General features: G+C 43.2%; 1 protein-coding gene across 1 annotated transcript; it reads right to left on the reverse strand.

The window, feature by feature from the left end:
* Positions 1-494: 494 nt before the first annotated feature.
* On the reverse strand, positions 495-12,208 carry LOC311506516 (casein kinase I). Its single transcript, XM_084570503.1, has 11 exons — positions 12,013-12,208; positions 6,712-6,802; positions 6,424-6,534; positions 6,153-6,301; positions 4,799-5,027; positions 3,063-3,233; positions 2,827-2,975; positions 2,523-2,718; positions 2,279-2,418; positions 1,369-1,436; positions 495-1,279 (listed from the first exon to the last, which is right to left on the reverse strand). Exons 2-10 carry the CDS (start codon positions 6,785-6,787, stop codon positions 1,404-1,406), a joined length of 1,254 nt encoding a protein of 417 aa, XP_084426629.1. The 5' UTR covers positions 6,788-6,802; positions 12,013-12,208; the 3' UTR covers positions 495-1,279; positions 1,369-1,403.
* Between the last annotated feature and the right edge of the window lie 1,720 nt (positions 12,209-13,928).

Genomic DNA, 13,928 nt, shown 5'->3' on the forward strand with positions numbered 1-13,928 from the left:
GAAAGCCCTAAAAGTGTTTGAGGTGGAATAGAAGAAGAAGAAAGAGGAAAAAAAAAAAGGGAAGTCTAATAAGTTACAATGCTGGAAAACTGAGAATAAAAGGACAGGGAAATAAAAAATAGCTTAAACATAAATAGACACTAAAAAAAAAAAAAAAAAACTGCATTCAAACAAAGAACGTGAGTTCCTTAGAAGGGATTCAGTTTCACTCTCACTCATACACAACATTTTAGATGACCCAGCTGGCACAGCAACAACAGCCCCACCCACAACTGTACTTTAAATACCCCCAAAATAATTCTGCCCCTAGTTTCGCCCGTTAGTATGCCTTTTTCTACTTTACACCTTAAAACAAACAAAAAAAAACAACCACATTTGGCTTTACGTTGAAATTAAAAAACAAAAACATATTTACAGTGGAGTAAACAAAACAAATATAATTAGATGCCCCCTCCCACCCTTCCCTCCCCTCCCACCCAAACACAGCCTGGCCCCATTTACCTCCGATAACAAAAGAATTAAAAAAGGTAACATTAAGAACTATCGTAAAAATTGCAGCCGCTGTTTGTTAGCCAAAATCGGCAGCTGTGGTCTCTGGTCGAATTTCCTGAGGAGCTTCCCTCAAGACGCAGGAGTGTTGTCTTTGTGATAGCACACTTTACCCACTAACATTAAAACAAAAAACAAACAGGCAAAGTAAGGGGCGGTGAAGACTCTGATGGCTAAGTTTTGAGGAAATCATCACAAAAGGGATGATCGCTACTTCACCAGAAACTCTACAACAGCTAAAACATCACTTGCTTATCCTTTTTTAAAAGTCCCTCCTGTGTGTCCACTGTCCGCTCACCTACATGTCCTCACGTCTTTTAGCCGTCTTTCAAAACAAAAAAGAAGGAATTTAAGATGACATTTTTATTTATTTTTTTTAATTAAGCCTTTATCAGTCATTCCCTTCCCTGATGCCTTTTTACCCCTTAGATGCCAACAGTTCTTCACATTTTGTCAGAGCGTTGAGGGACTATTTTGAGGAAGAGGAGGCCCGGGTGCACTGCGCTGTCGTTTTTTCTTCTGTGCTGTGGTGATGGCGTTGGTGGCGACCCAAAGTTTAGGAAAGAGGATTCATGAAAGAAAGCCTGCTGGACGCCTTCATGTGTTTTTTTCCGGATCCTTCACAGATTTACCGTCCTTTTCCGACGTGTCCATTAGCGATCATCTTTTCATAAAAACAAGGTGAAAGTAAAAGGAAAAGAAACCGTAGCCATGAACAGACCTCGCAGCCCTGCAACAACAAAACGGATGTTCATTAGCGAAGGCATGTGGCGGTGATTTAAAGTAACTCAATTAAAATAAAGTGTAACTAGACCTCACCTGTCAGTTTCACATGCATGCAGTGCCAAAGACTTCTACTTCCCCAGGTGCTCAAACGGCACGCTGACCTGCAGGGAACACAGAATAAAGCAATGGAGTATTTTACTTAGTTAACTGTCAACTAAATATGTGACCAGGTGATGAGGTTGTATTTTAGAAACCACTCTCTCTCTCTCTCTGACCACAGCTGACCTCATTCTTTTGTTATTGTGAACACACAATGAGCCCATGGTCACATTAAAGACCAAACCTCAGGAGGGGTGCTCTTGCGTCAGTGGAGTTTAACTTTATTTGTTCAGGAAGGAAAAACAAAAGCACGACCACTGATCTAAATGATCACCAGAAAAAGCACCCTAAGTGATCTCTGTTCATTAGTAATGAGAGTTTTGTTTTAAATATTTTGTCCTTGTAGCTGTTAACTAAAAAAAATGAACAAATAAAAGTATTTAATACGAGTACACAGGATGTGATTCTATCATTCAATAACATATCAGCATGTGGCTAATTACTGATGTGACCATGCTGATGTATAAGGAGTCATGTGGAGTTAAGTTACTATTTACTCAATCACCAGTGTCTTTACCTTTATTACCAGAGATCACGGTGCGTATGGAAGCTTCTAAGGTTCGAGTTATAATCTGAGTTTTGTACAGGTCTAGGGTCAGGTCAGGGCAGAGAGGAATAAATAACTCAGCGTGTGTCCACATACAAAGAACAGCGCTGTCCGTGGTTCTGAAACAGCGGTAGGTAGCTTTGCTGGAGACGCATTTCAACGCCAGGTGTGAACACAGGTACTAAAACCCAATCGAAGGGCCCAAGACAGATGCTGATGCAAAGTCTGAACAAGGCCTCACCTGATGTTCACCCCACATGGAGCAAACAAGCTCAGAAAGAGTGACTGTTTTCTCACCTGTGATGTAGAAATTCTCGACTGGTCGTGGCGGGCTGTGAGGTCAGAGGACGATACGTTGGCGGGAGCCCCGCGGTGGAGGCGCATGCTCACCTTCCTCTCCCGCTCCGCACGAGAAATTGCACGTGGCGACGTGTTACCTGGAACGACAAAACAACAAAACAAGACCACGTTTGATTCAAATAGTCAAGAAAAAAAACATTCCAGTGTGAGCCAAGTATTATTGGGGACACTGAAAACTCACCAGACTGCTGTACCCGTGAGGCAGGGTTAGAGATGGCTTGCTCTGGCCCGTTCCTGACTCTGTTGGGAGCTCCAGGATTGGGACCTGGAGGGAGGCCCCGAGACGCAGACCCCCTGGGGGCTCCTCCGATCCGCTCATCCCTGTCATCTCCTGCCCTCCTCTCCCGATCCCCGTCCTCAGCCGTCCGACTGGCACCCTGACACACGAGATAATATAATGTAAGCTTTGGAGCACTGTGGTGGAGGTGGTGGTCGACCGAGCAAAACATGGATGCTTCTGTTAGAAGGTCACGATGTAAACTCACAAATTTGAGCATGTTCCAGTCAAAGACGTAATCGTAAGAGAAGCCCTGTCGGTGGAACAGATTCCTGAAGAGCTGTCGTAGGTAGGAGTAGTCGGGTTTGTCATCAAAGCGAAGTGAACGGCAAAAGTTCAGGTACGTGGAGAACTCAGCTGTAGAAGAATAAAGAAAAGTATTAAGCAGCGACTCTGAAAACCGTTGGGTAACTTTCCATCCTTAAATTTATAAGGGTCACTTACATGGGTAGCCTTTGCAAAGAACTTCAATGGGCGTGGACATTTTCTTCTCGCTGATTCGTTCGTATTTCTGTCTCTTGGTCGCGGCCTTGAGGCCCTGCCACGGGAGGGAGCCCAGGTTGAAGTACATGAGGACGTAGCCGAGGGACTCCAGGTCATCACGTCTGGACTGCTCTGTGGACACGAAACATGACCGCACACACACACACACACACACACACACACGTCAGTGAGAAAACGGAGATCAGCCGAGAAAAAGGCCAGACTTCTTTAACAGCCTGTGATGAGTGATGGTTTACAGTTCTCTTTAACCGTCACAAACAGCTCCAGGAAGGACGATAAAAGTCACCTCAAGTGGTCAAAAAAAGCTGGAAAAGTGATGATAGGATGGAGTTTATATGTGCGGCTCATCCTTTTGCGTTTCTGAAGAATTAAAGCTACTGCATCATCGAATTCTACCGCAAGTCAACACGATTTCTCTCACAAGATAAAGACAAAACTAAAATAACAAACTAAAGGTTCTTCTGCTTGAGAGAATATAAAAATTACTTCAGGGTTAGGATTCACGAACAACAAAATACTTACAAACTGATCTGACAACAGCAAGTAATCAAAATGCGTCGTTATTGCAGCTAGTAGCTCTTATTTGCATGGGACTAGTTTTGTATAGAGGCCTCTAGTAATTTGTAATGATTCAGGAGGCCGTCTGATCGTGATCCATGCAAATCAGTCAAGTCAGTAGTTTTGTTAAAAAGAATTAGACCTCAAATTACCAACAAGAATATTTCAACAGAGAAAAGTAATCCAGTAAATCAACATGTTGGGGAGTTTGTTTGTTCCTGCCTCTAAACCATGGCGGCAGATGCAAAAGGAGATGGTGGACACGCGTGATGGATTTAATCACACCATACTGTAAGGCAGTTTGTAAATTTGTGTGTTTTGTTTCGTTTTTCTGCGTCTTTTCACTCGTTATGAATCAAAGTTTGGTCAGACGTTTGGTGCAAAGTCAAGATGTCCCTGCGTAGCACAGAAAACTCTGATCCGTATATCAGGTCGGTCGTAAACCGTCCAGGATCAACACGGTCTTATCACGTAACGTTGTTTTATTTACACACACACACACAAAGTGACAGAGCCTCAACATCATATCTGAGGAAATGTTAGCAGATTCCACTAAAACACAGAGGTGGGCGGTAAATAAATCACATAACCTGCCCAGGTTATACTAGTCTTGTGTGAATAGTGCTTTAGAGAGACAGAGCACGCAATGACGGTGACAACCAGCAGGCGCCTTTTCATCCTTGACCACATTTCCTCATAATCCATCTTCCCTCACATCCTGTGTATAATCTGATACGGTGGTCGTAAACAACGACACAAGCAGTAGGCACGAACAAACCCTTGTAGGGGCATGGGGAAGAGGAGCAACAGTTTGGGGAAAATGTGGCGAACACGACGGAGCTCTTCACCTCAGGGCAAAGAAAGAGGGTCATGTAGAGCTCAGATGAACTGGTTTTTATGTGGTGGAGTCTCACATTGAGAAAACAACACCATCCTGATGAGCAGAACAGTAACAGAACTACACTAGAACATATGAACACTAAACCAGCAGAATAATTAGGTTTCTGGTTACCACTGTACACTCAGTCCCACTGGCTGGTTACCTGGAGAAACTACTGAAAGACTTCCATTCTTGTGTGAGTAAATGAGGTTTTGTATCAGCAGTAAGTGCAGCTCACCAATTCCAAGGTGTGTGTTGATGGAGGCGTAGCGCGCCGTGCCCGTCAGGTTCTTGTTCTCCCTGTACGGGATGTGCTGGTGCGTGCGGGCATCGCGGTACTTTTTGGCCAGGCCAAAGTCGATGATGTACACCAGGTTGCCCTTCTTGCCGAGGCCCATCAGGAAGTTGTCGGGCTTCACGTCTCGATGGATGAAGTTCTTGGAGTGGATGTACTCGATGCGACTGATCTGGGGGAGGGACAGGCGAAGAGTTCATAAATCAGCTGCTGAATCTACTCATTGATCTTGTGTTTAAATGTGCACACAATCCCAGATGCTCTATAATAACACAGCAACATCCTAAATACTTTTATTCCACAGGTGGTGATGTGAATACATGAGCACGTGATCCTTATATCTAGCAGGAACTTTCTCTAGGTCCTAGGAACCTTTGGAGGTATTCAGTCACACTGGAGCAACCAGGCTCTAAATTAAGTTCAGATGAATTATTTTAATTTTTAAATGTGAAGGGGTGAGGTTTGCAGCCATTAACATTTCTAATTGCTCAAGCCGTAGCTCAGACAAGCTTGTAAAATCATTTTAGTTGGTTTAAATCTAGTCTGTTGCATTTTTAATACATTTTGTTACTCCTACAACTCCATTTGCATTAAAATAAATCATGTAGCACGGGATAAATAAAGCATCTATCTATCCATCACCAACTACTGGACGGACTACTTGTCTTCATGTATCAGTAGACTTAATTATCCTAATCGATGAGGCTGTTTAGACTTTGATGGAGTTGAAACGCAGACAATCAACCGTGTGAAGGAAGCGCTCAGAAAAAGTTCCTAAAAAGGTCCCAGTAGTTTGGTTAGAACCACGTCGGCCAGCACTTTGCTTGCCAAGTAAGACATAAAAGGAGCTCAAAGGGGGGTGGGGCTTTAGGATTTATGATGACAGGGTCCAGGAAGGTGATGACCCCAGGCTATAAGTGGCGGGTCAAACGCCCGTACAGATGACTGACACAGCAACTTGGCCGCAGTTAAAACAAAAGGTGAGAGGAGCCGTGCTACAGAGAGAGCGATCCGTGAAATGAAATATCTGGGGCAGCAGAAGACACCGAGATCACGAAGTACACTGGCTGCACGAGCGCAGCAGAGACCAAAACATCTATAATCTTTAAAAGAAGCCTCGGGGGAATCATGTGCAATGTTTATATATAGAGCAAGCAACCAAGAAAACATAGGCAAGTAGATCACGACCCAGTAGGATCACAAGAACGTCTCTCATAGTGAGATGTTGGGTAAAGGAAATGTCCTGACCTCCCTGACTTTAAATAAATAAATAAATAAATAAATATCTGTGTCCTACCATCTGGTCTGCCAGAAGCAGGACGGTTTTTAAGCTGAACTTCCGAGAGCAAAAGTTGAAAAGGTCCTCCAGACTGGGGCCGAGCAGCTCCATCACCATGACGTTGTAGTCTCCTTCAGCACCACACCACTTTATCGATGGAATACCCACTAGTGAAGACACGTCCACCAGTCAACACAATATCTTTCTAGTGGGTTCTACTCAATTAAAATGTTAAATCAGAGAATATCACAAGAGATTTAAAGCTTTTTCCAGGTTTGCCTTTGTTTACCTCCTCCTTGCATCATCTTGTAGAACTTGCTCTCGATGTGCAGCTGTGGGTGTTTGGTCTTGACACATTCCAGCTTGATGGCCACCTCCTCACCGGTGGCGATGTTGGCCCCTGGGGAGACGAGGAACACGACAGTTGCGCATTTACCCCAGAAAACAAGATCGGAGCACGAGAAGGGAAAACCAAGCTCAGTGGCCGGATGAAGAAGGAAAATACATTTCAATGTCAATCTAATGTGGAAAGAGAGAGACAAACGGAAAGTTGGGCAGAAATAGAAAACCCTCTCACCAAGGTAAATGTCTCCAAAGGAACCGCTCCCTATCTTTCGCCCGAGCCGGTACTTGTTCCCCACTCTCAGCTCCATGGTCGCAAGTTGTCACTGTCAAACAGAAAATGGAGACGTTGTTAATAGACACTCACATCCTAGTTCATTAGGTACACTAGTGAATACAAGTGCGTTCTAACAGTCCTGCACCAAATCTTAAGCTTCATGAAGGTTATGGTGTTCAGCATTTGTTTAAGATAACAGAGAGGTTGTATGATTGTATCGTGTTCTGCTCACACATGTTCCTATTATTTTGACAACTGACCTTCTGTCAGTGCGCTAGGTTAAAGGAACCGTATGTAGGATTGTGGCCCAAACTGGTACTGCAATCCCTTTCAAAATACTGTAGAACGGTGTATCCCCCCCCCCCCCCCCCCCCCGACTCCAGGTTGCCAGCTAAGCTGCAGGATCCAGCAGGAACGTAGGCTGCTACAAGGAGCTTCCAAAGGCAAGTGACGAGTCCTTTCTGTTAATAAAGTTTATGCTTCATGAGAGATGCTTTGCGAAGTAATTACGTATCGCAAAAATTTACTAATGCCGATTAGCCAAACATTTCGTAAAGATGTACTGTAATACCACATTTCAGTCGGAACATAGATTGTTTTCATACCCTGCTAGTGGTGCGATATAAAGCTTTTCATGAACGCATTTAGCACGGGCGACCATGGAACATCCACTGTCTATATGTACGGAAGCACGGGGCTTTTAGCCTGTACCAACAAACATGGTAGAATATAGCATCCAAAAGTCCAGGGTCAATTGACCTTTGGCTAAGCCCCGTCCCCCCTTAGTTACTGTTGCTACGTCCGACATTCTCTTCTGGGCTGTGGTTTTCTGGTTATCTATAAGGCTCTGGTATCAACATGGCTTATGCTGTGACAGCTCTTCCTGATGAACTTTTGTCAAACTTTTATAAAGCAGCAAATAAAGTGTCCGATAGAAGTAGGCAAAAGGGGGCTGCAACATGCGTTGGAAGGCTATATTCAGGACATACAAGTGAAACGCAACGAACAACAAGGCATCCAAACAGAGGCAAAAGCATACCGGTCACAGTCAAAAAGGAGCCACCGCATATCCTATTAATCAAGACGGAGGCTGGGACTGACAATATCAAGGAGCAACACTGTTCATGCAAAGCTGGGTACGTCTCTATTCACTTCTATAATCGTTATTACGAAGCAAACGGACTAACGTTACGCACGTATAACGTATTTCTTCAGCGTGTGCTAGCGTATCAACAACTACGCAACTTAAGCTGTAACGGTGATGTTTTGGTTAGCTCCACAGGGTTTTGCACGCACATCATTGGGCTTATCCATACCCTGGATGCTGGATATATACCGACAGTATAGCCTGCCGAGACCGAAAATATGAGACGCCTGCGTTAAAGTCAATGGAGCGCTGTGAAAAAGTGTCGGACCCCTGTGGGAGCTCTCTTGGCTGTGATTGGTCAATCTACATTCTAGGGCGGGGCTTAGCCAAAGGTCACATCCATGCCATTCCGGACTTTGTCACGACGTAGTTCGGATTCATAACGAGGTCTTTTAGGTTTTGTAACGTTATACATGTTTTATCCGACACGTTCGTAGCTGCAGCTGCGGTAACTAGAGCAGAGCTGGCAACCCGGAAGACGAAACTCTACTGACTTCGTGATTGGTCGATAGGTGGAGGGTGGCGCCTCAGGCCAAAACTCAACATGACAACATCAACATCAGTTGAGGGCTGCAACTCTCACTTTTAAATGACAATATCCTGGCCGGACCACTGTTGTCAGTGATATAAGTATTTGAAATGAACATGATTTCTTCATGTCTAGTGACATATCAGGGCCATTTTATGATTAATTGAAATACATTTCTTACATACGGTTCCTTTAAGTAACAGAATTACTTTAGTGTTTAATGTAATCCAGTTTAACAACATCCTCCAAACTTACTGACGCTGTTTCAACATAAACTGAACACTAGAACAGTCGTGAAGACAGAGATTTAATGCAGGACTGTTGTAATTAATTCATTTTCACTAGTGTTCCTCATGAACTCTCTGTTCCCATCACGATACATTTGGGGCAACATGAGATGAGCTACTGCACAGCGCAAATTAACGGACAGAGACTATTTCCTCCACTTCTTTTAAAGGACATCCTCCAGTCAGATCACAGGATGAATCCGTCGAGACGTTTGGTCACGAGAAACACAGGATTAGAAATAAAAATAAATAAACCAGGACCTCCTCTAACACCAGTTTGAACTTGGATGACAAGTGAACCAGAATCAGCTCATGCATGAGTACTAGGATTTAGCACACATGAGGAAACAAGGCTATTTTTTTCTCTCTCTCTCTCTTTTTTTTTTTTTCTGAGCCGAGCTGCACGTGACGCGACGCCGGAGCAGGATCATCACTTATTTAGTACTCGCTCTTACCACGCCACATTGTGCAGCCGCTGCAAAAGCAAATCTAAGCTCTGTGCTGTTCGGTGCCAGCGCTGCCAAGGGAGGGAAGTCAGGAGCAGCCACGGAGCTCTGACTGGGCTTTATCCACGTCAGACGACTTAGTCTCACGAAATCCATAAAGTAGATGATGCATCAGATCATCATTTATAGAAGGAATACAAAATATGTCCTTTTATAGCAGTAATGGACACTTTAATGTGCAAGTTAACTCCTAAGCTTGTAAATAACTTGTGCACCACTACATCCAACAGGGAACTAAGCCTCATGACAACTCTGGAGAACTGAAAAACAATATGAGCTCAGTTTTTGCGTACGTGCCAACTCGACTCCAGCTGAACAGTCATCAGTTCTGCAAAGCTACTCCTCTGCATCAAGTCTGCTTCCACCCAGAATCTCCTTTTACATATCCAACACGTTACTTCGCTTGATTGTAAGCAGTCGATGAGCGTCTAATTTATTCTAAAACCACAATTAAGAAACGGTTTCAGGATCATGTGAGCCAAGAGAAAGGATTCAAACAACATCTCAACGTCCTCATTTGAAGTGAAAACAGCCTCCAAGACAACACCTCTACCTGACGACAGCACACAGACACAGTGGATGTGATGGAGGCAGATGGATGTGGGTTAATAATGGGTTGGGGGTCATTACACCAAGAGGGTGTCAACGTGCTGCAGACAAGAACCCGGTTAAGGGAGCAACGCTACATGCTGGAGCGCCACGGATTAATTACTCGCCACAAAAAACAGTGACGCGTGATGCTAAGCGGCGTTTCAGACCGTTTTCCAGCAACGACCCCGCTATCTGACGCTTTAAATACGACGGGACAATATGTCTTTATCTTGACTGACGGCTCTGATTAAGGGAACCAACTGCAACTGTTGACACTGAGGCTAAATGAAATGATCTGATCATATAAACGTGTTTACACGCCCCAAAGCCAATTAGCTTATTTTATTGGTACACAAAGTATGGAGTCGAATCTGAATCAGCGCTGATTCAGCAGACGGAGGAGGACGAGGACTAAGACGGAGTTTCCAACGTTGCTGCTCACGTCGATTCCAGCTTTGTTCAACAGCCGATTGTTTTAGTACCTCCACGTTTCTGTCCCTCAGTCAGATCAAGTGTTTATCGTGTTTATTGGGGCTAATATCTTTCTTCTGAACACTGAGCTCCTAATAATCATGTAAACACTTGATCTGGTTGGATTAAACCACCAGGATGGACAGAAACACGGAGGTAGCAGACCATCCAGCTGGTTAAACAAGAGTTGGAAAGTATTACTGATAAGATATGTTTATAAACCTAGCAGCAATTTGAATTTAAACCCGTTTTATACTAAAGGATAGACTGAAACTGGATTAAATTAATCTGTATTTTTACTTTTTTTGCAACAACATACTCTCAAGACCATATAATCGCATCAGAGTAGCTCAATAATATCTAGTACTGTCTTTCTAATTGATTTGATTGTCCTTCATGATCAAACACATGTGCATTGTGTTTGTTCCTCCACAACGATCAGCTGGTTTCTCTCAGGCTGAAATAAATCCATTCTCTCTCCGAGCACGTTTGCTCCCGTGTGGGGGGGGGGGTAAACCATCGAGACGAGGGACAGAAACATGGAGGCAGAAAAACAAACAAAACTTTAGTAGAACACGTGTTTGGAAAAGACGAACGACGCTGAGAACGCACGGCTCCGTCTTCTTCTGTCGAGTCAAACGTGCACAGGGGGGAACGGACTTGGAAGTGTTTACACAGTTTACACCTGAACTAATTAACAAATGTTTCTCAACACCGCTCTACATCTATTTTAATAATCCAAGGTGTTTCGATTGTGATTATTAACTTTAAAGCCTGTGTTAAAGTAGAAACTGACTGGGGAGGGAAAACAACAACAGACTGGTTAAGATGGTACAGTACACATCTGTTTGGAGACAGGATGTCCCGAGGAGGAGGAGGAGGAGGAGGTGCACCATGGCTAAACCCCGTCTATACATCTCTGTAATGACCTCAATCCTCCCTTAACCCGAGAGTGAAACAATAAAAAGTTTCTGTGCAATCACACGATCGTGCAGCTGAATATAAAGCAACCCCCCGTCTGACACTGAACTTGCAGACAGGAAGAGAAAAAAGAGACAAAAACAAGTGTCAAACCACAAGATTTCACAATCACATGAAAAGGTTACGCCTCTCACACTGAGGCAGCTGTCACTACATACACAAACAACTCTTGTGTTACACGCTGCTCGTCAAATCCCTGTATTTATGTAATAAACTTGCATAATGACACTTGTTTTATGTCCCTAAAAGCTCATAAAGAAGCTTACATTAACGTAACTAGGTGCTATTTGATACGCCAGTTGCGTTAACGGCAAAATACTTAAAATATTTAATTAAACTTAACTCGGTAATTTGAACAGTTTTACGCCAAAAATAATCCGTTTGTGTGTATAAAAACGCTTTAAGTAAGGGTTAGTAGAAACACCAGCCGCAGGCATTAACATTAGCCGAGTAAGCTAGTGGAAATACGTTAGCCGAGCGGTTATCCGTTATAACTGCCACATTTGAATTTAAATACAGATAAAACTGTATTTTATCAAACTTCGACTTTTTTTATTTTATTTTTATTTTATAATACTTACAACCGCACCCATCTATATGTAGTGGACTAGCCTGTGTAGATAGCCATCCCTACTACTCGCCCCCTCCCCCTCTCTCCCTGTTAAGCCGTCAATAGGAGACTCCGATTCGGCCGAATCAGGCCCGTTTTCCCCCTTGGTTTCCCCGGTCCCCGGACCCGACACTCACCCGATACTAGGTTCGTCCGAGAGCTGGTTCGGCGGAGGTTCTGATCCGGTGGTTGTCAGTCGGACACGGGCCCGGGCAGAGGAGGATGGGAGCGGATTCTGGCGGCGTTCATTCCTCCCAGCTCTTAGCTCAGTCGTCGGTTGCGCTCCCTGTTAATAGTCCCTGAGAAGCTCCAGCAGCAGCACGAGCGGCCGTTCTCCACTCGAGGCGGTCGCTCCCCCGCCTCTCTTTACTTAACGGCGTGCGTGCGTGCGTGCGTGCGTGAGCGTGCGTGTTCGCGACGTCGGTGACGTCAGCTCTTAAAGGGACACGTCACATTTCCTTCCTCCTTCATTTTAACCAGTCATTTATTCTTATTAAAACATGTGTATCATCCTAGAAGTTTATTTTATTTTAATTTAAATAATAAAATAAAAGGTTTTTTTAGTATTTTTCCTTTTTACACTTAAAATTTTTTTTAGACAAAACATTTTTTTGACAAAGTTAGAGGAAGAACTTATTTGTATGTCCTTGTCCTCTTTATCTTCTTCTCCTTCCTCCTTCGACTTCATACTTCTTCTGTTGCATTTCCAGTAGATTTGATGCTCCCCAGCAGCCGAACCACATTTGTCAGTAAACATCTACAGCGATGAATGTTCTGGGGCACGTAAACACGTTTTATCTGATCCGGTTATTTTCATTTCCATCCGTGTAAACAGGACTCTCTGATCTGATCTGATCTGATCTGATCGGAGCGACTGATCTGAGTCACGAATCGACACAAAGAACAAGACGAAGAAGAAGAAGAAGAAGAAGAACGACTGCGAGGGCAACCTTAGAAGCCAATACTTTCATCTTTATTAATCTTGTTCTCATTGTTTAAATAAATTTTTTTTTTTTATCCTTTGTAAAATCTCAAAACAAAAACACTGAACAGGAGTGTTAAAGCCTGTCTTAATTTAAAACGAATACACAACAACAGAACATTTAAAAACGTACGGTAACGCTTCACTCTGCATCTGTAAACAACCCGCGCCCCCCCTCCCCTCCCCTCCCCTCCCCTCCCACCCCGTCCCACCCGCTCCACACAGTTTGATAAGATTTGGCATGTCCATTTTTTTTTTTTTTCCTCGACGCATATGCCTTCAGCTCTTTGTGTCATTAAAATGTCTTTTTTTTTTAAATTTTTTTTTTTTTTTTTTTTTTTAATTATTGCAGGTCGGACAATAAAAAAGACTGCTAAAAAACAAACGACTTCAAATGAGAGAAAAACAAAAAGCATTAGTGCCAAATATTTCTTAACACACAGTCAGCAGTATACCGAATGCACTCAAAAACATTTTTGTATAGACCTTCTGTATAGTAAGCAGCCTTGCCCACATTATGACAGGCATTAACATGCACACACACATTATCCTCACACTCGCGCACACACACACACACACACACAACAAATGCGGTGGTTTAATCCACTTACTTGGTCTCATTCTCACTCATACAGTATAGTGTGCATCGACACGTGGAGAAATGCATCATAGCCTCAGCAATTTAACATTTATCACTGCAACAGTAACAAACATGTTCAAGAGAGAGAACAACAGAGAAAAAAAAAAAAAAAAAAAGAGAGTGCGTGAGATACAACAGTAGGAGGTCAGCATTTTTGAAAACAGAACAATGACGTTTTTCAATATTTTCACTGTTCAAAAAAATTAAAACCAAATACGTACAAACAAACAGAAAAAAAACAAACAAAAAAAAACTGAACATACACAGTAAGATACAGTTCTGTTGTCGATCAGAGCTGTTTGCATGTGTTTGGACTCCATCTTTAAGGGGATGTGAATACAAACTTGCACTTTCAAACCTCACATCATGTAGTAGTTTTTAAGTTCTTATACAATGAAGGTAATGCTGTTTACAGTGCCCATCTGTCTGAA

Source organism: Chelon labrosus, assembly GCF_963514085.1.
Source record: "Chelon labrosus genome assembly, chromosome: 21".
Classification (NCBI taxonomy): domain Eukaryota; kingdom Metazoa; phylum Chordata; class Actinopteri; order Mugiliformes; family Mugilidae; genus Chelon; species Chelon labrosus.

What these genes read in the sequence shown, in the direction of transcription:
- LOC311506516 (XM_084570503.1), bottom strand. Translation starts at nt 6,787, where the DNA reads ATGGAGCTGAGAGTGGGGAACAAGTACCGGCTCGGGCGAAAGATAGGG. An exon ending in TCTTTGCAAAGGCTACCCAT is followed by an intron (nt 2,976 to 3,062) that starts GTAAGTGACCCT and finishes ATTCTTCTACAG; the next exon opens with CTGAGTTCTCCACGTACCTG. An exon ending in ACTGGAACATGCTCAAATTT is followed by an intron (nt 2,719 to 2,826) that starts GTGAGTTTACAT and finishes CTCGTGTGTCAG; the next exon opens with GGTGCCAGTCGGACGGCTGA.